The sequence below is a fragment of the Thermobia domestica genome, chromosome 11, assembly GCF_964235325.1.
Source record: "Thermobia domestica chromosome 11, izTheDome1.hap1.1, whole genome shotgun sequence".
Classification (NCBI taxonomy): domain Eukaryota; kingdom Metazoa; phylum Arthropoda; class Insecta; order Zygentoma; family Lepismatidae; genus Thermobia; species Thermobia domestica.
Genome location: NC_137464.1, coordinates 156,096,072 through 156,123,835, shown reverse-complemented (window position 1 = coordinate 156,123,835; position 27,764 = coordinate 156,096,072). Strand labels below are relative to the sequence as shown.

Genomic DNA, 27,764 nt, shown 5'->3' with positions numbered 1-27,764 from the left:
CAAGGCGATGATGTCCTACAGAACTCATACCAAAATTACATCAGCGGAGAGTACTAGCGGACGGAAGAGAAGCTTCAGTGACAAGGATCGACTGTCATTGAAGAGGATTGTCAACAAAGACCATAAAGGGAATGCGAAAAAAGTGATTGCGGAAATCAATCAGCACTTGAAATAACCTATTTCAACAATCACAGTCACTTGATTTGCATAACCTGAACATTGCGCAGTCTGTTTGTAATTTCCAAAGCGTTGGTTATAGCCAACAACGCTTTAGCGCGAAGAATATAATGCCAAGAACACGCAAAGTGGGCTCCCCGTGATTGGAAACACGTAATTTGATTCGATCGGTTCTCTTTCATCTTACTGTCAATAACACATCATTTTATGTAGTGGATTCCCAATGTAGCTTATGTTCCTCCCTACCGTCAAACATGACTGTAGCTCTGATTGTCTCACAGTATTGTGAGCTGAGTTTCCTAGTATTCCGTGAGTGCTGTGATCACGTTAACAGGACGCGTTACTACTAATAATTGTGTGAACATTTCAGATGACCACGTGGATTCTGTGGCGCAGCTATTATTTCCGACTAACACAAGGTAAGACTATTGTTTCGAAATGATAATATGACAATTCATACTGGAATTTTCTCGTTGCTATATGCTTAGCATACGCGCCTTCGACTCGGAAGATCTGGGTTCAATTCGCGGTGGGAGCTCCCTGTGCTCTGGATCCCACTTTAAGCTGTAGGTCCACATATAGCCTAGGTGCAGAACGGAACGCAAACTCCAAATCAACCAACCGAGTCAATTTACACTGCTGGAACTGTTAAGACATGGTTTTGTGAACATCGGGATGGGCTACAACATATCCTGGCCCATCTAATTCTCAGGCGTCAACATTATTGAATACCTGTGGTCAGTTCTGGAGCTCAGACTCCGGAACAGATATCCTCGCTGATGGAAGGGAATTCTGAACTGCATGAGGAATGGTACAATAGTTCTCCGGAAACCATTCGTGACTTACATGCATGCCTCTGTCACCACGCATCACCACTATTTTACAAGCAAACGGTGGTCCCATGCCGTATTAATCATGTATGTTTTATTTTCTTTAGATGATTTCATTATTTTTATGACCAATTAATATATTCTCAACGGGAATCGGAATTATGTCATAACCAAAAGGTAGAACGCTTATAATCATGTGTGTCCTCGTAAGGAAAGACATACCACTTGTGTGGAAATTGAATCACTATAATTTTGTCCTTGTTTCAATAATAATTTTAATATTATACATGCTTTTGCAGAATATTTTAAATATCTTGTCCTATTTGGAAATGGAAAATTCGTAGTGATTTTCAAAAGTTTAAAGCATTCTATTTATAGTGCCTGATTTTTTCTCACATTTTTCTTTCAACTACATATTCACATAGGATCTGAATGTGGTCTCATATAAAGTCTAAGCACAGATTCGTAAAGTTTTGAAGAAGTTTGTGTCTACTTCAGGTCATTGAGCAGCCAGCGCTAGCAGAAGTGGAATTCCAGGCCTCTCAGGTAATCGATCGTTTCGAAGATGCAGCAAAGAAGGAGGAGGAAACCCAGACTGTCGGGGGCTACGCCTGGAAAAACTCTCATGGATTTCTTCCACTCGCAGGCAAACCGCAGACAGAGATCTTGAAATTAGTAGAGGTAAGATAAGAGGTGGGAAACTTCCTCATTCTTAATTTATTATTGAAAATACAAAGCATATATGATTCATTACTATTTTATAAAACATGGAATGGTTCAATGTGCATGAAATTTATCAGAGCTCCTACAAACTGAAAGTCAGCGAAATTAAAAGTGGTCAGGAGGTGCCAGGGAAACCGATTGAAAGTCAGGGGAAGAATTGAAGTTTCATCGAACTTTTTTTCTTGAAATAAATGGAGAACACTTGAAAATTATAGAATTAACGTAACATATTCTTTGCACATAATGCCACTATGAATCATTGATTTATTATATGGTCCGTCAAGGGCTTCACTATGAATCATTGGTTTATTATATCGTCCGTCAAGGGCTTACATCTTGTGAGTGCGTATATAGTATCCACGGAGTACTCGAGCTGACCTTGACATTGCTTCCACTTTCTTAAGCTGGGGTCCTTTAAAAAAAAAATGAATCCAAACTCTTTTTCTCAACTCTTCGGTATTCAGTTTTGTTTATGTGTTTTGTATTCATAAGATATTTACTGTAATTACTTGATCAGTTAGTACTTTAGAACGTTTAATAATTGTTGCTATCAAAGTTTGATCTTCAGCGAAAAGATTAACTCTACGTCCGCCCGTGGATGTAGAATCAACTTTTTCTAAGCGTCACGACGTCAGGTGGAACGCTTAACTGCCACTATACATACTCGTCCACGCCTCGCATTTGTAGCATAGAGCAATACATGGTCATTGGAGGCAAAGGACGTGATTTGATACATATCCAAAACGGGTGACAAGAGATGTTTGGATCCCAAAATCCAGCATGTGAATTCACAACCACAAATTCTGTAGATCCTACGTGATCTGAGTGTCTCTTCGGCAACCTTGCGCCGCTTTATTGAATCCATGCCAGTAGTTATTGCCAGTGTTATTCCAGATAATGATGGTCACAATGTTCTGGTACGATCCTGTATATGCTTCTTGAACTTACATTATTTCTTTCTCAGGCGAAGGAGACAATAGATGCTGTAGCTCAAGTGAAAAGTGTTAAGTGAACAGGAGAAAATATACTACTAGTAATGCCGTGAGAAAAGGAGAAAGAGAGAGAGAGAGAGAAAAAACTTGTTTGTAACCAATGAGACTTGATCCAAACCATTCCCCAGTAACTTAATCATGGTTAATTTCGAGCAATAAGTTTAAAGCATAGTGCAAAGTGTTTAAAATCAAATTTAAACAATATGTAAAAGCAGGCAGTTTGAACGGAGCGTAAAGACATGCAAAAAATTATGCAGGTAACGTGCACTTGGTTATGTCAGAGTCTTCAAATACGCCCAACAATAACATATTGTTAGTATTATGAGGGCCCAAAGGAACAACCTTCTGTTAGTGTTGTTCACTTAACATTTAAACTTACATTTAACATAGAGCGCCTTTCCAGTGTGGAGTCAAATGGCTGGTGCGATTGGAAAAATTCCACCGTTTTTGATTGAAAGCCGCCTATTTCTAAGAACTTTCCTCTTCGTCGATGTTTTCGGCTTTAAGGAAGGGGGAGGCCAGTTTCACAAGAATTTTATGTAGTCATGAAATTCTTACGAAAAGTCAGAAAAATCATCTATCTATTAAAATGCTACAATAGCAATTAAGAGCGACTGAGCTCCAACCTATAACTTTATCATTAACCAGCACAAAATTAAATGGGAATAAAGTAAAGCAGTAGATGACTTTTGCTAGAAGTTAATCAGAAATACAATGGTGGCGTAACAAATGTTGGTTAATGATAAAGCAAAAATGGTTATACCGTTGGATTTATGGTAAAATTTGCTATTAATAAGGTGTCACTGTTATGCGTTTTGTTTAAAAGTTTTATCTGATTCAAAATGGCGGATTTGAACATTGCCGCCATCAAGGCAACTCTTACCATAGACCGAATATTTATCCACCTGCTTTTTATTTAATTATTATCATTAACACAAAATTTACAAGGTGGGGTAAAGGACTAATACATATGCTGCAACAATATTTAATTTCCCTGTAACTTTTTACCAATTGCGCGTAAATAAAAATTAACGTCACCATTGTTCTTTTGGTTAAATTTGCGCCTTAAATCATGTATCACATGACCCTATTCCTATTTTAAAAACTTAACCTTAATTCAAACTGGCGGATTTTAAGATGGCCGCCGTCAGGTATACTCTTACTATATGACTTCTCCCTAGTCCTAATATGTACCCATATATTTGTTATTCATCTTTCGTCGTTACAAGAGGTCTTACAGAGCTTTTACCTCCAACTGTATAAAGACTATTCTGTACTTCCATGTGATGTTCTGGTAGCTGTATCTCCTAAACCTTTGGAGCTTCGCACCTACAACTTCACTGAAATACTGACAACATTTAGTACTACTTTCTCATATGTGTCTCAGTCAGCAACTCGATTCACCCAAACGTAAGGTTTACTTGTCAATTACATCCGACCTGTGCCATAGACTTTTTAACCCTAAGATAAATTTAATTCTACTGATGTAATTCAATTTTACACTGTACCCTAGTGTTACCATCTTGCAACTACAAGTGTCACGAATTCCAAATACCGGTACTATTGACTATAAATACCATAGTATGTAGCACTACTTGAAACTAGCGCCAGCTATTCATATAATGATCTATTCCACATAATTCTCTTCGTAACTTTTTCCGCTAATTTCTCTTAAACTGAAGGACGATTCCACCTAGTCATCGATACATCAATTCAGTTCTCAATGCTAACTTATTATCTATATTTCTGTATGCATTTGAAAGTTTTACTTATTATTAGAGCAACCCAAAAGCATACAAAGCATAAAAAGCATGATAGCTATTTACACATATGATTGGTGCCTTGAACATGGTTGTGGCTGTCTAAGGGTTCAGAAGAAACTAATTTTAAAAGCATAATAAAGCATAATTTTAGAAAATAAAGCATAAAGCATAATTTAAAAGATATAGCACAATTCTTTAAAAAATCTCTCTAACTACAAGTTCAACATATTGTATTAATATTTTTAAAAACCAATATTTACAATGCAAAATCATTGAGAACATAACAATGCAACAATGAAAAGCTTATTTTTATCTCTGTAAATTTTTTGGTCTATTGACGTGGAGAAAAGAAAAAAGGACAAGAAGAAGAAAACTTCCGCCAACAAGGAATAGTACACAAGAACTCCACACTATATTGTTATGTGTAGCTCTTGAAGTTGAGCACTTTCTGTACTTTTTGGTGCATCTTTCACTTTCCCTTTCTGTATATATGCACCTCTAAGGTGCACACAAGTTATTAAAAAAAAAGAAAGAAAAAAAACTGACTCGAGTAAAGCATCTCTTTACAGTGCATTAGGTAGAAAGTTCATTAAATATGAAAGAAACTGGTTGCATAAAATATTAATAAATAGATCAACATATTTAGAATATTTAATGTATAGTAAATATTATACGTTATACACGATTAATGTAAAACAATGATTGAAATTAATAATAAAGCATAATAAAGCATAATTTGGAAAAAAAATAAAACATAATTAAACAGAAAGAAAGCATAATGTGGGTTGCTCTACTTATTATTCTATATTCATGTTTTGTTACTAAATTGTGAACTCCTAATGCAATCAAAGTGTTTATTATTATTATTATTTCAGAAACGTAGATGATAATCTAGGTGCTGCTACCTCTATATCTCAGATTATCGCTTCACCTGGCGCACGCTCAAATGCATCTAAAGTAACAGAAAGATCCCACAAAAAATGTTTTACAAATAAGGGAACATAGTAGTACGTAAGAAACAGAAAAGAATTCTGTCTTATCTCAGAGACCCTAAACCTTGTTCTTCCGCAAGAGCAGAGGTGCTTGATAGTAAAATAAGTAATATGGTACCACAGGATCTTCTTCCTTTGCCTTTCGTTGAAGCAATTCGGTTTCTTGAATTTATGAATGAAATAGAACCAAGTTATCAGTCACCATCCAGGCAAACTGTGACTCGCCGTATTGAGGCCTTGTTTTCTAAGGAGAAGTGTGGCTGCGAAATCGATTGATTTGACAACAGATAGCTGGACTTCGCAGAGCCCACTATATGCTTCCATCTAAGTTCAATAAGTTCAGTCCTTCAAATAATTGAAATAGAAGTGAGGCACACAAGGCTAAACCTAACTCAGACTTAGCACATGTTGCAGAGTAGTGGAACATTTCAGATAAAATATATGCAATTGTCTATGACAATGCTAATAATATCACAAGTACGGTACGAGAACTTCCGTATGCAAGCATATGTTGTTTTGCTCAGACCCTACAACTCTCTATAAATAAAGGTCTTGCATAAGAAAAAGTCGAGAAAATGTTAAGTGTCGCTAGTCGGATTGTTTCCCACTTTAAACATAGTACGTTGGCAACGTCAGAACTGGAAAAACAGTAAAGGTTATTAGGATTGGCAGTATATTTCCTTATACAGCAAGTTAAAACTCGGTGGAACAGCATACATGGAATGCTTGAGAGATTGATAGAACAAAGAAGAGCTCGTAACAATGAATTATCAGATAGAAATGTAACAAAGGCGTCAGATTGCAAGAAGTTTAACCCTTTAAGAATTTCCACTTTCTGACATAAATTTTAGACTTTCACTCAAGCAGCTACTGCTTCCTTACTATTTATCGTAGGATCATGGTTCATACCTCGTTTTTCTAACGATAGAGCATACTTACAAACGGTACCACGTGTCCGTATCATAAAGTTTAATCGGAAAAATCGGGAAAAAACGGAATTTTTCTGAAAAAATCACCCCTTCGTAACATTTGCGCCCATCGGGCCCGGCCCCTGTTTCACGTAGGGATCTAAAAAAAATTGATAAATACCCAAAGGTACACACAATCCTTATGCGAAGTTTCAATCTGATATCTTGAAAACTAAAGGCGTGAAAAAGTTTTGAAATTTGCCTTAAGAAAAAAAGTCACGTCCCTTCATACCACTTGGCACCGCCAAGTTGACCATCCGGTTCCATAACGCATCTGCGGTGTTCTTTGGTCCATCCTTGACTTGAAAAATAAAAAAAAATCCCGGTTTAAATACCTGTTATAGAACCTAAATAAGCGGTCAAAGACGGTAACGCCATGGTAGATAAATATACCAGAACTCTTAAAAAGGTTAAACTTCCTACAGACTAGGGATGACCACATTTTCAGGGAAAACGGAAAATAATTCTTCCGGAAACTGAGAATTAGAAAGGAAAGACGGAAAATCTTCCGGGAAAATGTAAAACGGAAAATTTTCCGGAAAATCGGAAGACGGAAAATTTTCCGGAAACCGGAAAACTTTTTCCGGAAATGGCCATCCCTACTTTACATAGGCCTAGTTGTTAATATAATTGTCAAGAGTCATTTCAGAAGGACAAAAAGATAAACAGTTACACAAGTAAAAAGATTATACAATTATATATAAATCGGAAAACTCCCGCCTTAGCCATTGGGAAAATCCTGTTATTACTTTAAATGAATTTGTGTGTAAAATTTTAAGGTCAACGTATCATAATCACTACGCTAAAACTGAGGTAAATTACAAATTTGGTATGTAGATATCATTCACTAAAATTAAAACAAAGTCAAATCCAAGCTAATGTTGGAAGCTGCGTAGGCGGTTGATAAATTTTGCCAATTTCTATAAATATATTTAAGCAACCTTGGCTTCTTTATAAAACAACAGGCATTCAGGCAAGTAGAAATATATAATTTGGTTTCGTTTCGTGTGTTTAGGCTTAACATCCTTATGAAATACCAAGGTTATCACGGAGAAGACTTTCGCTTAAAGGGACACCTCGAATCGCTACTAGGTTTACACTTGAAAGATGGGTTGTGGTTCGACCGAGAATTGAATACGGGACCACTTGATTAAAAGGTGAAAAGTACATAAACGTAATGCGGATGGTTTCATATATGGAGACGTCACCATGAAGTTCACACGATTTAAAACATTTTTCGTTCTTTTTTGTTTGGTTTAAACCAGTTGGTTTTTATGGGAAAAAAAAAAACAGCTGGTTTAAACCACCTTGGTTGAAACCAGCCAACCCTGAGAGTTATGAACCCGACCACTTGCGGAAGAGCAGTTCAGAGGAAAATCTACATTGCTACTCCTCATCATCCACTTTGCTGCAATTCCTGTTTTCAATAATGGCTTAAAACAATAATAATGTAAGAATAGGTTCATACAGGTCATCTAGACTTGTATAAAAATACAAGACTAGATTATCCATGGCGGTAGTAACATCCTATATGAGCTGAAATGACCTTTGAAAACTGTTTACTTCAAAATTTTGATACTTTTTAGAAGTACTCTTTGCAGGGTCTTTTCAAGTTTACACTATCACACTTCTTTTGACACTACCACCCACATCATCACAAACATACTTTCCGTCGTTTGTATCATGAAATGTCCATGACACTTCAGTATCGAAATCTTGTGATGATAGCACAGTTTTACTAAGTTGTTTTTAACTCTTGTATTGAGTAGCACTTCCATCGATGATGTATTCAATTTTGTACGGAATTTTTTCCCCACACATCACTGTCCTTACATTCTACGATTATGTCCCGTAGGCGAAAATGGGCTGGCGATTGATGAAAAGTTTGATTATGAAAGAATTGGTGGAATGAAAATGTGGGAGGAAACAGAATAGTAATTTGAAATAATAAAGCTTAAAATATGTAAATTAAATTAGAGAATTTGTGCGTATGCTGTGTGTGGGGGGGGGGGAGTAAAGGACAGAATTTTATCAATCTTGGATGCCTATAATTTGAAGATTCTACAATTCTGAACTTAATTTCGTTCTCATCTAATAGATGAGAATACTATATGTATTCTCCAGGGAGCACGGTGGCTCACTGGTAGAGCGCTTTCCTCTGGTTTGTGAGGTGCGTTCGATCCCCAGTCAAGTAAGTTAGTGTTGGACAACTTCGCGCCCGTGGGTTTTCTCGGGCACTCCCGTTTCCTCCCACTTTCTCATTCCACCAATATTTCCATCATTGTTCACTTGCCTTAATCATCGTTTTCCTTAGCACAAAGGGCATAATTGTGGCATGTAAAACTGAAAGATTTCATTTCACTATATATATATTCAGACGAGAGACGAGAGTTCTAAACCGAGTTTTGTTCTCATTAAATAGATGAATTAAGAGGTCGCATACAAAGTTTAAATTAGTCAAAATGGTTATTATTCCCTGGATATAGTTTAAACTATAAAGAACCTTATTTTCGTCTTCCAAATCTGTAATTGAAGACTCGCTGTAGAAAACAATGTAAGTGCCAAAAACAATAGTTACTGTGACAGTAAAGACGAAAGATAGTAAATTGTGTCCAAGCGTCAGAAAATAGAAAATATTTCTTAGAAATACAATCTAGCATATAACGAACTATGAAGATTTAACTAAGGCATAAACGTATTTAAAAAATAAAATAAATGAAACAGTTTCAAGGTGGCACTTACATTGTTTTCTGCAGCGAGTCTTTAATTATTCATATAGTTAAAATATGTTGGTTTTGCATTTTCAACTGTTTTAATTAAATGTTTTTCGTTTATTACGTAAAACCACATATCATATTACACATTAAATATAAAGAAAATAAATGCAAAATTGAAACATATTTTCTTCCAACTTAGTTTCTTTTATTTATTTATTTATTTTTTTCTATAGTTCATTTTAACAAAAGAAACACTGACCAAAGCTTAAAACCCACTTTATTTTAAATTATAATTTGTAACGGGACAAAATTTAAATTCTTTACCAGTCATATATATAGTCATTGTTATGAAAAAGTTTTAACTTTTATTGTCGATAGTGTCTGAAGAAGAATATGTTAGATATGCGAAACCGTTACAAATTATAATTTAAAATAAAGTGGGCTTTAAGCTTTGGTCAGTGTTTCTTTTGTTAAAATAATCAATCCAAAGCTATGGATAGTCTTTCTATAGTTCATATTCTATATTCGTATGTTTTGTTCGTAGGATTTAGTAACGCACGAAGATTCTCCAGATAGTGGCGATGAAGGTCAAGAATCAACTCTTGCTCAACTTCCGGTCCTTGAGGAATCTGCTCGACTTGCTGTTGTTGCACAGAGTATAGCAGCGTATTGCAGTGCTCTGGAAAGATCTCACTTACAACGTATAACCACTAGAGTAATCTCAGATACTACCAGGTGGTTAACGCATTTATTTAGGTACGTATGTGTTTCACAGTGAAGATTCGTATGTATTTGTTTGCAGGATTTCTTCTGTGCCAGCTAATCTGCTATTTATATATTTTAATAATCGGTTGTTATCATCATCATTTTAAATATGATAGATACATGATGTAACGAATATAAAACACATGGTATTGGCTTGTAAGCTATTGTATTTTATTCAGCTATGTTATCTTTCAAGCCCAGATATTTCAACATTCATATGTATACTCGTCTGTATCAGTGTTGAAAAGTATAGGTACAAAACTAGTACCTCAAATGCCAGGTACTTCTCAAGTACATTGTATGCTTTATTTGCTGATAGGCGTTATAGATACGTATCAAGTGAATTAATAATGATGTACAAACTATACAAGAACCAAGCAAATCAAATGATATTGAGCATATGAAAAGGTGTTAGACAAGGAACTGCGCTTTCACAGCTATTGTTCATAAAGATTGCACCACCAAGGAATACAGGTGTGAATGGTCGTTATATAACTATACGTAAATAAATCCAATTTCAAAGCTGTACAACACATTTAACTGATAAATCAATGTTCCATGAAGCCTCCACATCCTGTAATCGGAGCCGCTATACGTCGTGGCATCCAAACAATCACACAAACAGGCTTTGGATTTACTTCTAAGGAATCGCCTGCCATGCTAGCTTTCGCGAATTTACAAGACGCAGAGACACACTCTTCTGGAGAGCCGTGATGAACAAGATACCGACCAACCATCCTACACAACTTCGACGGGTGACACATCAGACGACCGTGCAAGCGAAGAAGGCAGCAGTTCCAGACATTCACTGAAGAAGACATGCATATTCTTGAATACTAGTGGTCGGGCACTTTACTGCTGAAATATGGCGTTGGGAGTTGTGTGGGGTTTAGATCTACCCTAGTGTAGTGGTCACTGATGATGATGTTATTGTTATAGAGCAGCCGAAATCGTGTATTGTATCCAATTGCACCTCAGGTCATTTCATCTCTTGTTCGGCAGTTCACACTAGCAGATTGTATTCGCCACGATAGCTTCTAACACATACCCGACCATTACTGTACGAAAGATTAAAGCGAGACTCGTTCAGAAGCACTTTGGTAACTGGAAACCGATGCAGAGACATGTGCTGGTTGCCCAGCGCTCAGCAGACGCGCTTCAAAGCGAATTAGTCCATACCTGTAATCATAATCCAGTGTGTCAACGACGTAATACAGTAAGTCAAGACCACGGACCAGATGTTTGTCTTCACATAGTATGGTCAGATTACGCAATCCTTTGTTCCATTTTTGCTGTGTATGGTTCTCTTCTGCCCAATGCTGCCATTCTGTCATTGCCCACTTCCACATACGCCTCTTTTCCATTCATATTCCTTTGTCCACACGCTACTACCTAGGCGCTACGCAAAACGCCCGTACACATGCACCATCTTGCTGCCCTGCCGTACAAATCCTGTGGATTTTTCCACCATTCGGTCATGGTGTTGCACAGTGTATATGTATATATATATCGGCGATATAAGATGCGAAAGCGTGGGAAAATGAACTTCAGAAGCCTGTATTTCAAAAACAGCGCAACGTAGAGAGTGCGGGTTAGAACATGACACTCGAAGTCATACCTGCTCGATTGAAAAATGAATGTTTCAAACCTCCGCAAGATGTGTGCGAGGGATTTCCCAAAGAAACGTAGGGATTCCCTATAACCTGGCAAGTAATACCTAATCTTCGGTTTTTTTTTTTTTTTAATCATTGTTTTTGTCTAAGTATCGATCGTTACGGGGACGAATAGACTCGCTGCTTACGTCCCCAATAAACTATAACGATAACCATTTATTCATTCATTCATTCTGAGTACCGAAGGTGGGCATGATATCTGTACATACATGAAACTGTGGTCCAAGTAATAACTTTCCTTAACTTTTTGAGTAGGGTTTAGCAGATTTTAACTCTGCAATATTTAAGACATCATTCCTTCATTTCGGAGATTTTCGTAAACTAGAATCTTCATTTCGGCGTTTTTCTGAATCCAGAATTAGTTGCAGAGATTTTTGTCTTCTCAGTAATGTTTCCATTAATGTAAGAAATGTATTTAAGTACAATGTTAAGGTATTTTTAAGATAATTATTTTTAATACCTGTTTCTTTTCCGTAAGTAATTCCGCAGATCTGTTCCGTATTCCGTATATTTTTCGTTTTGAACTATGGATTTAATACTATAAAATATGTCATTTTTTCCCCCTAGATTTTTGGACTGCTCAGCCTTTTTCCATGATGATGTATTAGAAGGCGTTGTACGTGTGACACGTATGATGTTGCATTATAAATATCCAAAATATTTGGAAGATGGATATGAAGCTCTGGTCAACCATCCACCTGTGATATACAGCAGCGTGGCGTCACCACTGGGAATTGTGCAGCATATGTGTCGACAGGTATGTTTTTAAATGCATCAAACCTTTCTTAATATTGATTTCAAAGTTACCTACTTAACACCACAGTAATTAGTGGTAGCATGCACTGTAGAAACGAATGAAAGATATTGAAGTTGGAGCTTTTCAGTATTATACACTGAAAAAATTCATCCCCAGGAAATAAAAGCAAATCTTAATCCCATTCTGATTTCATCGACTGATTTCAACCAAGCAAAAGCTCACATTGAGAAGCTTCAAAGTAAGTACGCATCGTGTTTTATAAAGGTGTGATAATTTCTAGGAAAGATATGTTAAACTTTTTAAATTTTATTTTCAAGATAGAGTGAACTTTTCCGCGTAACTGATTTCAACTACAAGCAATATACTCCATGGGGGAGCTCCAAAAAATATTAAACCATTTTTCATGAAAAGCTAGTAATTTTAAGAAAGTTATCGAAAAGCTTTATTTATTATTAAAGATGTAGTGAATGCTTCTAAATAGTTCAGTTCCGAACAATAAGAGTAAACACGAAATTTATCGAGGATTATGTTATTTTTAAATGAGGTGCATTTATACCTTTGCTCGTGAGTGTTTTTCACAGCAAATTCTGGCAATAACGGTTGAAAATTGGAAGGCTTTTGGTAAACATTTTCAGGGTTCCTACAAACTGGAAAGTCAGGGAAATGAAAGATAGGGAATGCCAGGGAAACCGATTGAAAGTTAGGAACATCAGGGGAAAGTTGAGGTTTTGTCAGACAGTTTGGTTTTCATAAATGGAGGATACTTAAAAATGTTAGAAATATATTTAATGTAACTTCAAATTCTTTGCGCATAATGTCACTATAAATAATTGATTAATTACATCGAGATTCTCAAAAGATCACTTCATAATGGGTAGGAACTGTCAAGCCCTAAAGGTGTGCACGGAGCGAATGCTTCCTATAATAAGTGAGCACCAGCTAGTCCTATTAAACACCATTGTAAAGATTTAGTGTCGTCGTCGTCATCATCATCGTCATTATTATTATTATTATTATTATTATTATTATTATTATTATTATTATTATTATTATTATTATTATTATTATTATTATTATTTATAAATGAATGGCCTAGTAATAGGAATTACGCTTGTCTCTTCTCAAATCAGAGGTCTGCGCACGCTTGTATTAAGCTTAACATTAATTTCCATCCTCCCCCCCTCACCGCACACACACATCAAGAGAATAACAAAGTGATATCTTAAATGGGACTCGTTACGCTAAACTCAAATCAATCCAAATAAAATTTTGTCGTTTCTTTTCTTATCCACTTCCTTTTATGTATGAGTGCAATGATGAACTTCGTTCTAGAAAGAATAATAACTTCTGCAAATATATAAAAATAAAACCTTCGTTTCAGCTCTTACATGGCATGGCATGTTTTTCCTTATTGACAATATTGTAAATATTCTTTGTGTGTGATAGCAAAAAATTCTGATTTTATTTTCCAGCTCGGTCTACCAATGTCATGTGTCCATCCAGTTCCATGTAATACAGTATTTGGTTCGCAACAAAAAATGGATGTAGCAGCTTTGGAAAGATTAATAGAGGAAGACAAGGCAGCTCAAAAGGTGCCTTTAATTGTTCTAGCAGATGCAGGTAAGCTTGTATATGCTCAGCCTATTTGCGTATAGTTACAAATAATAGCGGCACATATTTTCTCATTCAGTAGAAAAATGAATATGTAAATAATAGAATATTTGTAATTAAAGAAATTTTTTTTGTTTTGTTTTGTTTCAGATAAGAGTGTTATTCAAAGAATAAAATTTTTAATAGCCTAATGTCATGTTAAAAAGAAGAATTAAGGTTGCACATGGACTTTATATGAAAGATTTTTTTTTTAAACTTGTAAATGTGGAATCCTTATTTGTCAGTTAACAAATTAATTAATTAATAACAATGTTTTAAACACAACCGCCGTTCAGTCCCTCTAGTGAGCGATTCACCGAAATTTTCCACTTTTAGAACATTCAGCGTTCATGGAACCCATTTTCCGTATTGGCGCAGAGCTGTTATCTCCTTTTCTTGCAGGGGGCGCGGTGGCTCAGTGGTAGAGCGTTCACCTCTGGTGCTTGGGGTCCCGGGTTCGATCCCAGCCCCCGCCAAGTGAACTTTGTGGTGGACAAACACCGTGCTCGTGGGTTTTCTCGGGGTTCTCCCGTTTCCTCCCACTTTCTTCATTCCACCATTTCACTCATCTATCATCATCACCGTCTCCTTTAGCCTAACCGGCATAACCGTGGGACGTAAAACTCAAAGATTTCATTATTTTTTCCTTTTCTTGCATCTCCTCTGTGGTATGTTCATTCATAGTTGATTTTCAAGAATAAATCCTGAGATTAGAGTTGATGAGTACTTCATATAGATCTCCTGTCAAATAACTGCGGAAGAGCAATGCATGATTGAAATGCAACACCCAAGTCTTGTTTGTTCTAAATATTCAGACCTCTTGCGCAGAGTATTATTCAAGGGCTCGAAAACTTACTAGCACACCATATGACAGACCATCCTTTCAGGAGATTCTTGTCAGGTTGTCACAAACGATGGTGAGAAAAGGGCAGGATTTCCAATAAATAACTATGTTAATATTATTACATTAAACAAATGAATATATATATGCTGACTTAAGTAAAATGCATTTAGACAAATAACGTTTTTTAATACTTGCCAGAATGTCTTTGATAAGCGCTGCCGTGGAGACAAGGATATTTCGATCACACCCGCAACTCTGGCGAATAGAGTTCTTTGTCTGGGACTCTGGGGGAAAAAATGGTGCGTAAATGAATTTCGAGATAGTTGTCTGAAAACACGCCCGCAAGGTGAAAGATGGATTTACTTGCTAAAAAATGTCAGAAAGAAAATTAACTTGGAAAGCTAAAGATTAAATTCATTTTTTTATTACTTATTACCCGTGAAAACATGAATTCTAGTGTTTCACACAGAATCATCAAAAATATAAAAGATGGTTTTATACATATGAAAATAACTGGTCCTTGCCTCCCCCCCCCCTAAAAAGAAAGGCTGTTCCACGCAATTGGTTGCAACCATTGCTTTATACTTCCCTGGGATACGAATTCATAATATACAAACGAAAACAACTTATACTAGGCCTGGATCATTAGCACGAACAGATTTTTCCAGCATTTTTTAGACATTTGAACACTAATTGTACTACATTTATACCTGTAGTTCTCATATGCTTGATTAAGGCAATTGAAGTATGTTCAGATTTTTTTTTTTTTTTTTTTTTTTTTAATTTTGCAGCAAAATTAAACGCATATACACTTCTTTTTCATTATCGCTAGTCATTAATATAACAATCATCTTTTGCGAGTGCTTTCTTGGAGTATCCCGATAATTAATGCGTATACCGAAACGAAACAGAGCAAATCACACAATGTTCTCAATCATTGGCGTCTCTGGCATGTAAAAATTGAGGGGAATGACTAGAACAAAGAATGATTGTAACCCCAACTAAACGTAGGTAAAAATCTTGAGATAAATTGGAAGCTACTTGAGCTAGCGAGAAACATAATTTTTTTCCATCATTTGTAGGTCACTTGCTACATATTTAGAAGTTTGTATATACTGCGATTTAGGGAACTTCATCTTGATATTGGAATGATACCATCCATTTATTTTATACTTCCCTACCTTCCTGGTTTTCCTTCCATCATACTTTCTTCCACGTCACTCAAAGTACATTTTTTTCTCCAATAATATCCTAACTTCTTTTTTAATTATTTCACTAGTATTATTCCTAATGCCTTTTATTGGTTTATTGTTCCAATCAGATAAGGTTTTCTATTCTCCTGAACATACAAATTTTAGAGAACTAAAGTGCAATATATATATATATATCTTGTCTTTTCGTAATGTTCTTGTTTCTGCTGTACACAACGCAAAACTCAACATTGAAATCCTTGTAACTCTTCATTCAGGATCCACGTAATGTGCTATTCATCATCACAATCATCTTAAATATATTTCACCATTTGCACGTTGTTTTTTATTTATTGTTTACATTTTATACCTTCGTTAATAATATTAACTACTTAAGTACAGAAAACTATCTACCTATACTGCTGTCTTTGCTTAGACTTCTACAATTGTCACAGACTCGTGTAACACTTCTCCCAAAATCACTATCCTGTATCATACCTTGTACGCCAGCTTTTACTGGTAGGTCCATATTTGAGTTTGTACCGAGTCTGATCTTTCATTTCTCTTCAAGCACCTTTCAGATTACCCAGTTCAAGCATTTAAAACCTTTTCAAAATCAGCGAATACTGCATATGCTTCTTTCTATTTGTCTGCGATGCTTTTATCTACTTTATTCAATGGAACTAATTGCATCTTTCCGCTGTTTCTTCCAAATCATAACTATTCAAGTCTTCTTCGTCCGGATAATTTCTGTCATATTTGAACTTGAATTTTTTCCCCGTATGGGTTAGACTAAGACACGGGCTTTATTATATTTTAGATTTGTCAGTACAGTACATCAACCTATTGGAACGAAATTCTTGAAACAGAATGTGTGCCTCTGGAGGGTATGCTGATATTAGTTTGAAGGTCTCAGCACACCGATCACCGTAAACGAAGACTGATCGTAGTGTCTGTAGAGGCCATGCTGTTGCTAGTATCAGGCTTTCCAATGCTGATGGAAAAAATATAGGCAATCACGACGAAAAAATATAGGAGGTTTTGTGAAGTTGTGAAAAACGAACATTTCAATTATCCAATAAGTAGAAAAAAAAATCATATGGAAATTATACCAATTGTTACATGAACATACATCCTACTCTAAATATAACTAAATGGGTAATTATTTCATTGCAAAATTTTGTACGAGATTTTTAGTGTTTTCGTATGTAGCTCACCAGTACTAAGCAACGACCATAAGGAAAATGTAAAAAGGATTTGCATCAGAAAATCAGTGTTTGTAAGTATACGTCTCTAAGATCTAAATGAAATGTTTACAATAATCTAAATGATAAAATCTAAAATGTAAACATTCTGCAGCTGGCGTTTTTAAGGTAAGATTTGACTAGGTGTAACATTCTACAATTATTTACCTGCACTTAGTGCAAAAAGTATTGATACACCTAAATAAATTATTGATAAGGCTTTAACTCCGTAGAACTTTTTAATGAATAGAACGAAGCTAGTTTATTTTTTATTCCATTTTGTAGATATATGAATACTTTTTGCGCTAACTGTATATTGTTTGGTATAATTATCTTTAGACAATAAGCAGGAAAGGACGAAATACAGAAGAGTCTCTATTCAACCACTCTACTGTGGAGACAAAAGGTCCTCCAACCACCTACACCTTATTTCCTTATGTTATTTTTACAAATGGAATAGCAATGGAAAAATATAGAAGGTTTCGTTAAAATATAGGAAATATAGGAGTTTATAGGAAGAGAGACAAATATATATAGGAAATATAGGAGCATTGGAAAGCCTGTTAGAAAGAATGTTGTCGGACAAGATGAATGTAACGAATTGTGGAGCATTCTGACAACAACGCCAGGGATCGTGTATTGTGTAATTAAATATCATCTAGCGTAACCATATACAGGGCTCCCAGCTGTCCTATTTTCTATTTTTTCCTATAGTTTGGAAATTTGTGTATATTTGTTTTATATATGTCCTATATTTTAATCTTGTCCTTTATTTCCTATATGTTTCAGTGACTGAATTATTAAAAATACAGGCCAAGGACTAAATTGCTACATATTAGCAATATGCTAAATGTATCTTCGCTTTTTTTTTCCTGAGGGACTAGTCACTAATCCTCATTATTATTTTTTTCAATTTAATTTTTCCTATCCTCCCATGTCCATTCTTTTTTTCTTTGTGCTTAAGTCTTCCTCAATGAAGCTTAGCTGAGGAATCTTGCCATGCTCTAGTTTCTTATAACGGAAGCTGTGTTAGCATTTTCTTGTGTAATAGTTGTTAGAAGCGTATATATAATTTGCAGAGCTATGATGAATGAAATGCTGTTACATTATTTATTTCAGAAGGAAATACGTTGATCAAATAATTCAATGTTTAACTAGATTAAAATATTTCATTACAGAGAAATAAGTTATCAGTCTTCTTTTTCCATTAGAAAGATACGAAGTAATGAAAAATAGAGTTCATCTGTAAATAAAAGAACTAAAAGGATAGTAGGAAGGTAGAGAAGTTGTTAACATTTTTGGGTGTATTCAAAATAACGTATGAATAACGACATGTAAAAAGTGTTAAATGCCATGGTAATCATATAAATAAAAGTTAACTATTTTTTTTCTTCTGAGGTAGTGCGAATATGTTCTAAATTCTAACAATATTGAAGCTGCATTTTTTAGTGTTTTTACTATTTTCAATGCCTTGCTCAAATTCTATTGTTTGCACAAAAATCATAAAAACAAAAGAAAACGTAACGTGAAAAGGATAATTCAGAATGTATGGAGAGGTGGTATCCTTAAAGAAATAATACTTCTAAGTTGCATTACTGATTTGTGTTTGTGCATTGTAGTCAAAGTTGATGGTATCCCGGAAAATCTGCAATGAATACTGGAAAAGTCTTGGAAGATTGGCGGGTGAAGGGTGGCCTTTTCTTATAATACATTTGTATTTTTTTCTGTGCTTCAGAGCGTAATATTTTATTGTAGAAACCAAACTGTTCTATTTTATAAATCAAACTATCGTATATTTTTTCAATGTCCTGCTGGGAGGTCTGCTTATACTGAAGGAGTGAGAGGTCGAATGGTCGTTCATTGAATTTCGCTTGCGTGTCATGTCGTGTTAATGGTTCATCAGTGGTAAGCAGAGGGTTCCCGTAGCCGACATGCCCTCTTCAATATCTTTGGAACGTACCGAAGTGCTTCTGGAAAGAAGGATCATTTTCCTAACTGACAGGACAGCGACCACCAGTCCAATCAGAGCCACCATACGAAACACAGTAAGCGCACAAACCCTAAACAATCGATTATTGATTACTGAACTGCCATCCTGAATTACTTTCGCACAATTACTCCTGATACATGATCATCTCCAACAACGGTTTAGGGGGCAGGCGATTGGAAGATGGTCGTATTCAACGATTAGAGTAGTTTTTATCTTAGATACAGACATAGTTCTATGCGCGCGTGTAAACTTGCAGATGAGGGGAAAATCCAGTGTGTCCTTATTCGTTATACGGGACCCACACTTCACCTTCTAACATTTGATCCCACTCGTCGCTGGTTTTCATGCAGCGGAATGTGATAAGTATGTTAAACCTGTCCAACCGTATGATTCTGGGACTCCATCTTCCAGTAGCATATCAAGCGTCCAGATACCACCAGGTGAACCCAGCGTGCTCTACCTGGTATACGTCTTCTACTCTAGCCTTCTAGTACTCTGGACCTAAACCTTAATGAAGGAGCATAATGGGACGGAGCCTGACAATCAGCCGGCCCTAGAAATGACGGTCTCCCAAAGTTTGATATAGCCTCTAGGATGTGATCGGCAAGGCATCCAAACAGTTGTGTGAGTCTTTTTGGCAGTCACCTGCCATCATCTTGTGTAATAACTTCGGACCAGATCCGTGAATTCCTATTGGGTTCTTGAGTGCAATTTTACCAGTATAGTTCTATAGTTCTCATATATTTAATTATATATATATATATATATATATATATATATATATATATATAGTAGCGAGACCAGTGGCGTCTCGTGAATACCTCCAACGGGGGGCAACTTCAAAATTTGAAATGGAAAGTGGTATAACTGTTGGAATCGTTCGAAAGGACATTAAATGTCATGCAATTTTTAGAGGACAAACTTTGTCATATCCTTTCCCATTTAGCCGCTAGAGGCGTTGTTGCAGACTTGTATCTGACTACCAGTAGCAGGCCTTTATCTCAGCTAATAATGCACATAGAGCCGTCAAATAAACAATTGAACTACCAAATCGTATGTGTAGACGTCAATAAAAATAGTAGCGACACCAGTGGCATATCGTGAATATCTCCAACGGGGGTCATCTGCAAAATTTGACATAAAAACAGGGGTTAAATATGCCTCCATTGAAACAAGCGCACAATGGGAGAAACGTCGAGAGGAAACACGTTGTCATATTTCTTCCTCGTTGGCAGCAACACGGTCGCATTACTAGGTGAAAATCAGATGGTGCGAGGGTGTCCCGTCACACCAGGCGAATGCCGGAGGGTAGTGCAAACAACCTCCGACGCCTTTGGAGGATTAACTCGGGGCCTAAGCCAAGGGTAGGCCCACAATGACTTGGACACGCGATGTATTTTGTGTGCGTACGTACAATATGAAATATCTCCCAAATCCGGGAGCATGTGTTGTGGGCTTGTTTGTCGTTGTTTCGAACAGCACAGTCATTTATCGTTGCCAGTGATTGTGTGGTGGTACTCTTGTAGATCCAGTAGCTAACACGTACATGACCTTGCTCAAGACATAGTCTATGCAGCCTCGAACAGGCGATTGCTGCTATGTCAGACAGAGGGCAGAAGGAGCGATGCTGTAGCCAAAACAGGTAACACAAGCATGTAGAGTCCGAGAGTGATTAACCTCTGCAGTGAGTTAAAGTGGTCCGTGTACTGGACAAGGTGTCGTGCATTGAGTTCTACTACCCCTGTGCATTACAAGCTCGTGACGGGACGAATACAAAACTTCCACAAGCAGTGAACCCTCTTTGATTGTGTTGATGTTTGAGTGATTGTAGTAGGAAGTGTCGGTAGTAAATAACATTCATGCGGTATACGAATTTGGAGGCATTTCGGCATTTGGAGGCATTTGCTCATGATTTTAGGGGAATGCCGGGAAAATTATAGGGCTGCAGCTCTGATTATACGCTGAACGCTATCCACAGCGACAAGCTATTTCCCACATTCTGCTGCGGAGATTAGCAGCACGATTGCGGCAGACAGGCAACATGCGTGGACGCTATGGTGTCCGGAGAAGAGTCGTACAAAATGAAGACGTTGCCATTGATGCACTTACCGCTATTGCAGTAAATCCTCATGTATCTTTGCGGTAGATCGCACGAGATCGTGGTATCAGTCAAGATAGTGTCCTGCATATTCTGTTGAAATCACATTTTCACCCGTACCACCTCTCTCTGCATCAAGAACTAAGCAATGCGGACTGTAATTTACGGCTTCTGTCCTGCAACTGGGTGGTCAATCGCGTGAGAGAACATCCTAATTTCATTCACTTCATTTTATTTACTGATGAAGCGACATTCTGCAGTGATGGCAACGTGAATCTCCACAATGCACATTACTGGGCAGCGGAGAACCCTTACTGGATGAGAGAAGTCAATCGGCAACACCGATGGCGCATTAATGTGTGGGGTGGCATTGTAGGGACTCAGGTCATTGGGCCATGGTTTTTTGCTGGTCATTTAACAGGTGCAATGTTTCGTGATTTCGTGCGACACCATCTAAAACCGCTATTGGAAAACGTACCGCTCCATATACGTCAGACGCTGTGGTTTCAATTAGATGGCTGTCCAGCCCATAATGCTGCCATGTGTAGGGAAGAGCCAAATGTTTTATTTCCGCAACGCTGGATCGTAAGAGGTTCGAATCCACAGTTTCCTCCGCGGTCGCCCGACCTTACTTGTATGGACTATTTTTTCTGGGGTCGAATTAAGGATCTTGTGTATGTCAGCCGATCAACTACAATTCGCAACATGCAGGACTGCATTACAACCGCATTCCGGACCATCAACGTAGCCGAGTTGGAAGCTGTTGCTCACAATTACGTACAGTGAATAAATCGCTGTATTGCTGTTCGGGGACATCACTGAACATTTGTAAAAGCCAGGGGGCGTCGACTACACTCCGCAGAAGGTAAGCTGATTCTTTAGCTCTTTACTCATCTTTCTCCAATGGCTTAATTGCAACGCCTCAGCTTTCTGTCTCCATGTTTTGTTCCATGCTTTGGCAACAGCACATTCGGATCGTCTTTCTTCGTTGCAACCAATAGTTTTTTCTTCCGTTTTGTTATAGCATCGTACATTGTCCCTCATCATAGTTCTCCCCATCCACTGCGCTTCTGTCGCAGCCATACGGAAACCACTCTCTTCAAATATTGCGTATGTCATTGGTTCCCTATTTAGAGCTTCATTCAACAGCAGCAAATGTACCTCATATCACAGACAACACAACTTTTCTGTTTTCTCTTACCATTCACATTCAACATAGCTATTATCATATGTGCTTTAAAATTATCTTTTAATCTTTCTCTACCGATCTTGTTTGATTTCATTTTAATACGGCACTCAGATCATAATTCATGTGTTTCTCCTGTTTTTTACTTCTTCCATTTAAGAACTTCTAGCCTTCATCTGGTTTCCACATCTACGCAAAATTTTTGGGGGGACTCGTACCCTGTGTCCCCCCCCCACTCCCACCAGACACACCCGTGTCTCAGTCAAAGTGAATTGTGAAGGTAAGATCATGAACCACTAGGTAATATCAGGTACACACGATTCGATAAATACATAATAAGAATGTGGTTATAAAAAAATATATGGCGAGGTACGAGCTATACAAATTCGCAAATGGGGTGAAATACGTTTCTCTGTAAACAAGATAGCTTTTTACTTACAACAGCTAGGGGGCTCAAATTTGGTATATAGGTACCGAAGGTCAATACCGAGATCCAATAACCGAACCAGGCATCTAGGGTCACTCTCAAGGTTAAAAGATCAAATTGAATACTTTGGGACAAAAACCCATCAAGTCCAGATAGAGAAAGTGTAAAGGAGGAAGCTTCACAAGGGTTTCTCGTCATCCGATTTTCTTCAAACTTGGCACATATATACCAGACCGAAAATAAATCGACACGTATTTTTTCTTTCTTTCTTTCGGAAAATAGGTTAAGGGGGCAAAGGGCCCCTTTTCAAAAAAGGGTCCTCGTGATTAAAAGGGCCACTTTAAAGAAACGAAACTCTTCCGATGCAAAGATGACTTCAAAATAGGAAATACGGGTTTTGAAGCTTCTGCGAGAAAAGGGTTGCAGGGGGCAATGGCCCCCTTCGATATGACAAAGGGCCCTGCACAATCCTTACGGAAATTGAATTTCAATGGTATTGCTTCAAACCGTGATATGTTGTAGATATGATGTTCCCAAGAAAGAGTCTCAACGGGTACAACCACAAATCACTGACGTTTGGCCACTACAAGGCCAGTTTTTTGAAGGCAACCGAAGATAGTGATGTTCTGTATTTCGCGGAAATTGACTGAAACTGTGATATATTGTAAATGTGATCCTGAGAAAAAGTGTTAATGGGCATAACCACCAATCACTGATCGTTTGGTCACTACGAGACCACTTTTCTGAAAGCAGCCGAAGATAGTGATATTCTGGATTTCTGTTAAAATGATTGAAACTGTGATATGTTGTAGATGTTGTGATCCTGAGAAAAAGTCTCAATAGGCACAACCACCAATCACTGACCGTCTGGCCACTAGTGTCGCTTTTTTGGAAACAGTAGCTAACGATATTCTGGATTTCAGTGGAATTGCTTGAAACCGTGATATATTGTAAATATTGTGACCTTGAGGAAAAGTCCTAATGGACACAACTACCACTCACTGACTGTTTGGCCACTACGAGGCCACTTTTTTGAAAGCAACCGAAGATAGTGATATTTTGTATTTCGGTGAAAATGGCTGAAACTGTGATATTGTAGATATTGTTATCCTGAGAAAAAGCCTCCATGGACACAACCACAAATCACTAATCCTTTGGTCACTACAGGGCTACTTTTTTGAAAACAGCCAAATATAACAATGTTCTGGATTTCGGTAAGATTGGGTAAAACTGAGATATGTTGAAGATCTCACCATGAGAAAAAGTCTTAAAGGACACAACCATCGAATTATGATCGTTTGGCCGTAGGACTGCCAACTCTGGAAAATAATACTCGTAATAATAATAATAAAAATAACAGCTCCCCCTCAAAATTCCCTATGGTATAGGTCTGAGTGTGAAATATATCTGTTCGGACCCATTCATGGGAAGGAAATGTACTATCGTGAACAAAAGTGCACTAACACCTGTATTCTGCATATCCTTAGTACAATCACTAATAAGCTTAATAGATATATTATGCTATAAATGAGAAACTGTAATCGGCATTGATCATTTTATTGTATTTAACAGTAACTACCACTTCTTTAAAGTCATTGAAACAGATGAACAAAAATATATTAATTTTTACTGACAATTTTGCATTTGGAAAATGAAATGTATTCTCTAAACTTATACTTCAGCTACAGAAAATTGCTTTAAAAAATCCTTTTTCACTCTCGATAAATATATAAAATTCAAATTCAAGCAAATTTCAAAATTTCCCTGATACAGCCCCTGTCTTCTGTAAAATTGTCTAAACACATGAACAAAATATATTAATCATTTATAGATGGGGAAAGGTGACAGTTTTGCATTTACAGAATGAAAGTTACTTTTTAAATCGAACTAGATACAAATTTGAAGAAAAAAACAGTTGTAAGAGGTTGGTAAGTTTGTACTAATCACCGGCTTTAATCAAAATAACAGCAATATTTCTGGCCAGGCCGGTCAAAAACCGGCCAGTTGGTAATCCTATTTGGCCACTAGAGGTCAATTAAAAAAACAGCCGGGCGTAAATGGGATCCTGAGAAAAATTTCCAGGGCTTTGCTTTATCCCGTGAGATGAACATGTGAATATGGGCTATGTTTAAATGATGTTCGCCGTTACTCTCCCCATCCCTTTCCGGGTTGTGGGATATGAATTTTCAGGGTTTCATACAATTCTACCAAAATTCCAGAGTATCCTTACCTTCTGCTGTTTAAAAAAATGTGGCCCCGTAGTTGCCAAATGGTCACTGATTGGTAGTTGTGACCATGGGGGCTTTTTCTCAGGACTACAATATCTACAACATATCACGGTTTCAAGCAATTCCACCGCCCCCGCCAAGTGAACTTTGTGGTGGACAAACACCGTGTGCGTGAGTTTTCTCGGGGTTCTCCCGTTTCCTCCCACTTTCTTCATTCCACCATTTCATTCATTACTCATCATCACCGTCTCCTTTAGCCTCACCGGCATACCGTGGGACGTAAAACTCAAAGATTTCATTTTCATTTTCAAGCAATTCCACCATAATAAAGAATACCGTTACCTTCTGTTCCTTTTTTTAAAGTGTCCCTGTAGTGGCCAAACGGTCGTTGATTGGTGGCTGCGCCTGTTGAGATTTTTTTCAGGATTACAATATCTACTACATATCACGGTTTCAAGCAATTCCACCGAAATCCGGAATACCATTACCTTTAGCACTTAAAAAAAAGTGGTCCAGTAGTGGCCAAACGGTGAGTGATGGATGGTTGTACAAATCGAGACTTTTTCTCAGGATCATATCTACAACTTATCACGGTTTCAAGGAATTCCACCGAAACCCAAAATAATGTTACCTTCTGCTGTTTTTTAAAAAAATGACCCTACAGTGGCCAAACGGTCAATGATGGGTGGTTGTACAAATTGAGACTTTTTCTCAAGATCACAATTTCTACAACATATCATAGTTTCAAGCAATTCCACCAAAATCCAGAATAACGTTACCTTCTGCTGATTTCAAAAATGTGGCCCAGTAGTAGTCAAACGGTCAATGATTGGTGGTTGTGCTTATTGAAACTTTTTCTCAGATCACAACATCTACAACATATGACAGTTTCAGTCATTTTAATCGAAACCCAGAATATCACTATTTTTGGCCGCTTTCAAAAAAGTGGCACTGTAGTGGCCAAACAATCAGTGATTGGTGGTTACGTCCATTAAGACTTTTTCTCAAGCTCACAATATCTACAACATATCAACGTTTCAGTCATTTTTTACCGAAATCCAGAGTGTCGTTATCTTCGGCTGTTTTCAAAAATGTGTCCCTGTAATTGCCAAACGGTCAGTGATTTGTGGTTGTGCCCGTTGAGACTTTTTCTTAGGAACTCCATATCTACAACATATCACGGTTTGAAGCAATACCATTGAAATCTAATTTCCGTAAGGATTGCAGGGCCCAGAAAGAAATAAAAAAATACGTGTCGATTTATTTTCGTTCTAGTATATATGTGCCAACTTTGAAGAAAATTGGATGACGAGAAACCATTGTGAAGCTATCCCATTTACACTTTCACTTTTTGGACTTGACGGGTTTTTGCCCCAAAGTCTTCAATTATTGAAAAATTTTCTAAAATCTATAGAAAGAGACCTATACGTTACAGTGACCTCCTTAAAAAGGATATGTGTAAGCAGATAACGCACACTTACCTGTACAAAATACAAACACTCATCAGTCACGTTGAAGAGTAGGAATTTTTTATGAGATCACTATTTGTGCTTGAAAAGTTTTTTTACTTAGTGCCAAATATTAATAATGGTTTACAATAACATAAAGGCAACGGATGGTTTCCAAGTTAAGAAATATTATTATATACATTCACTAAGGAATGTAAAAGCATCACGCTAACGGCTAACAGTTATATCGTACTACTACAAATTTGTGTCATTTGAAAACGATACTGATACATCTGGTTATAATTTAGTGAGAAAGATATTTCGCGACCAGTAGCTAAAATAGTTGCGAAAAGGACACAACTATATCCCACAATCTATTGCGTTATATTGCCATCTATGCTTGTATAAGAGTTGAGGGACAGGTATTCCAGGTCTTGTTCTGTGATACAACTTGTGAATTAGTTGCTTGACTATCTATAATTTTTACGTGTTTCAGTTTTGAAAATGTGATTTTTTTTAAAACTACATTCATACCTGCTGCTATGATTTTAATGGGGTTTGAATCTATCGTAGTGACCTCGCCATCCTCGTTCCACGAGCGCCTAGTAATAGTAATAAAAAAGATAAATAATTAAAAGGTATTATCTGTTTGTTATCCTAAATATGTCTCTACAGTGAGGGATTCGATCTAATTTGTCTAGAATGACTTGCAAGCCTGCATGCTATGATCCGAAAACTTAGTGTTACATTCCTTTGGGTTTTTTAAATGTTGTCAGAAAGGTCCTTGTCAATGAAACATTAGTTTTGGATAACAAAAAATAATCGTAAAGGGAAGATTTGGGTAGTAGAGTGGATGACTAAGTCAGGTTTTGCCCAAGTAGATTCATCTGAAAAAAACTAAACTTCAAAACTCATCTGGAATTTTGAGCTTCTTAGTATATTATTGGTGCAGCCAAGCTGAATGGTATGTGTGTGTGAATACGAATAAATTCAATTAAATAATAATAATAATCTATCTATTAAAATGCTACAATAGCAATTAAAAGCGCTCGAGCTCCAACCTATAACTGGCTTTCAAATCTTTCATTTACGGTTATGTGTG

The 27,764-nt window shown here is 36.9% G+C and overlaps 1 protein-coding gene across 1 annotated transcript in view; it reads left to right on the top strand.

Annotated features, from left to right (window-relative positions):
* The window catches only part of LOC145664514 (putative pyridoxal-dependent decarboxylase domain-containing protein 2), a 118,804-nt gene that overhangs the window by 16,047 nt on the left and 74,993 nt on the right, over window positions 1-27,764 (top strand). Inside the window, exons 2-5 of the mRNA XM_081731250.1 lie at window positions 1,506-1,688; window positions 9,707-9,918; window positions 12,168-12,357; window positions 13,830-13,977. Coding sequence (XP_081587376.1) covers window positions 1,506-1,688; window positions 9,707-9,918; window positions 12,168-12,357; window positions 13,830-13,977 — 733 coding nt within the window. The remainder of the gene's footprint in view (window positions 1-1,505; window positions 1,689-9,706; window positions 9,919-12,167; window positions 12,358-13,829; window positions 13,978-27,764) is intronic.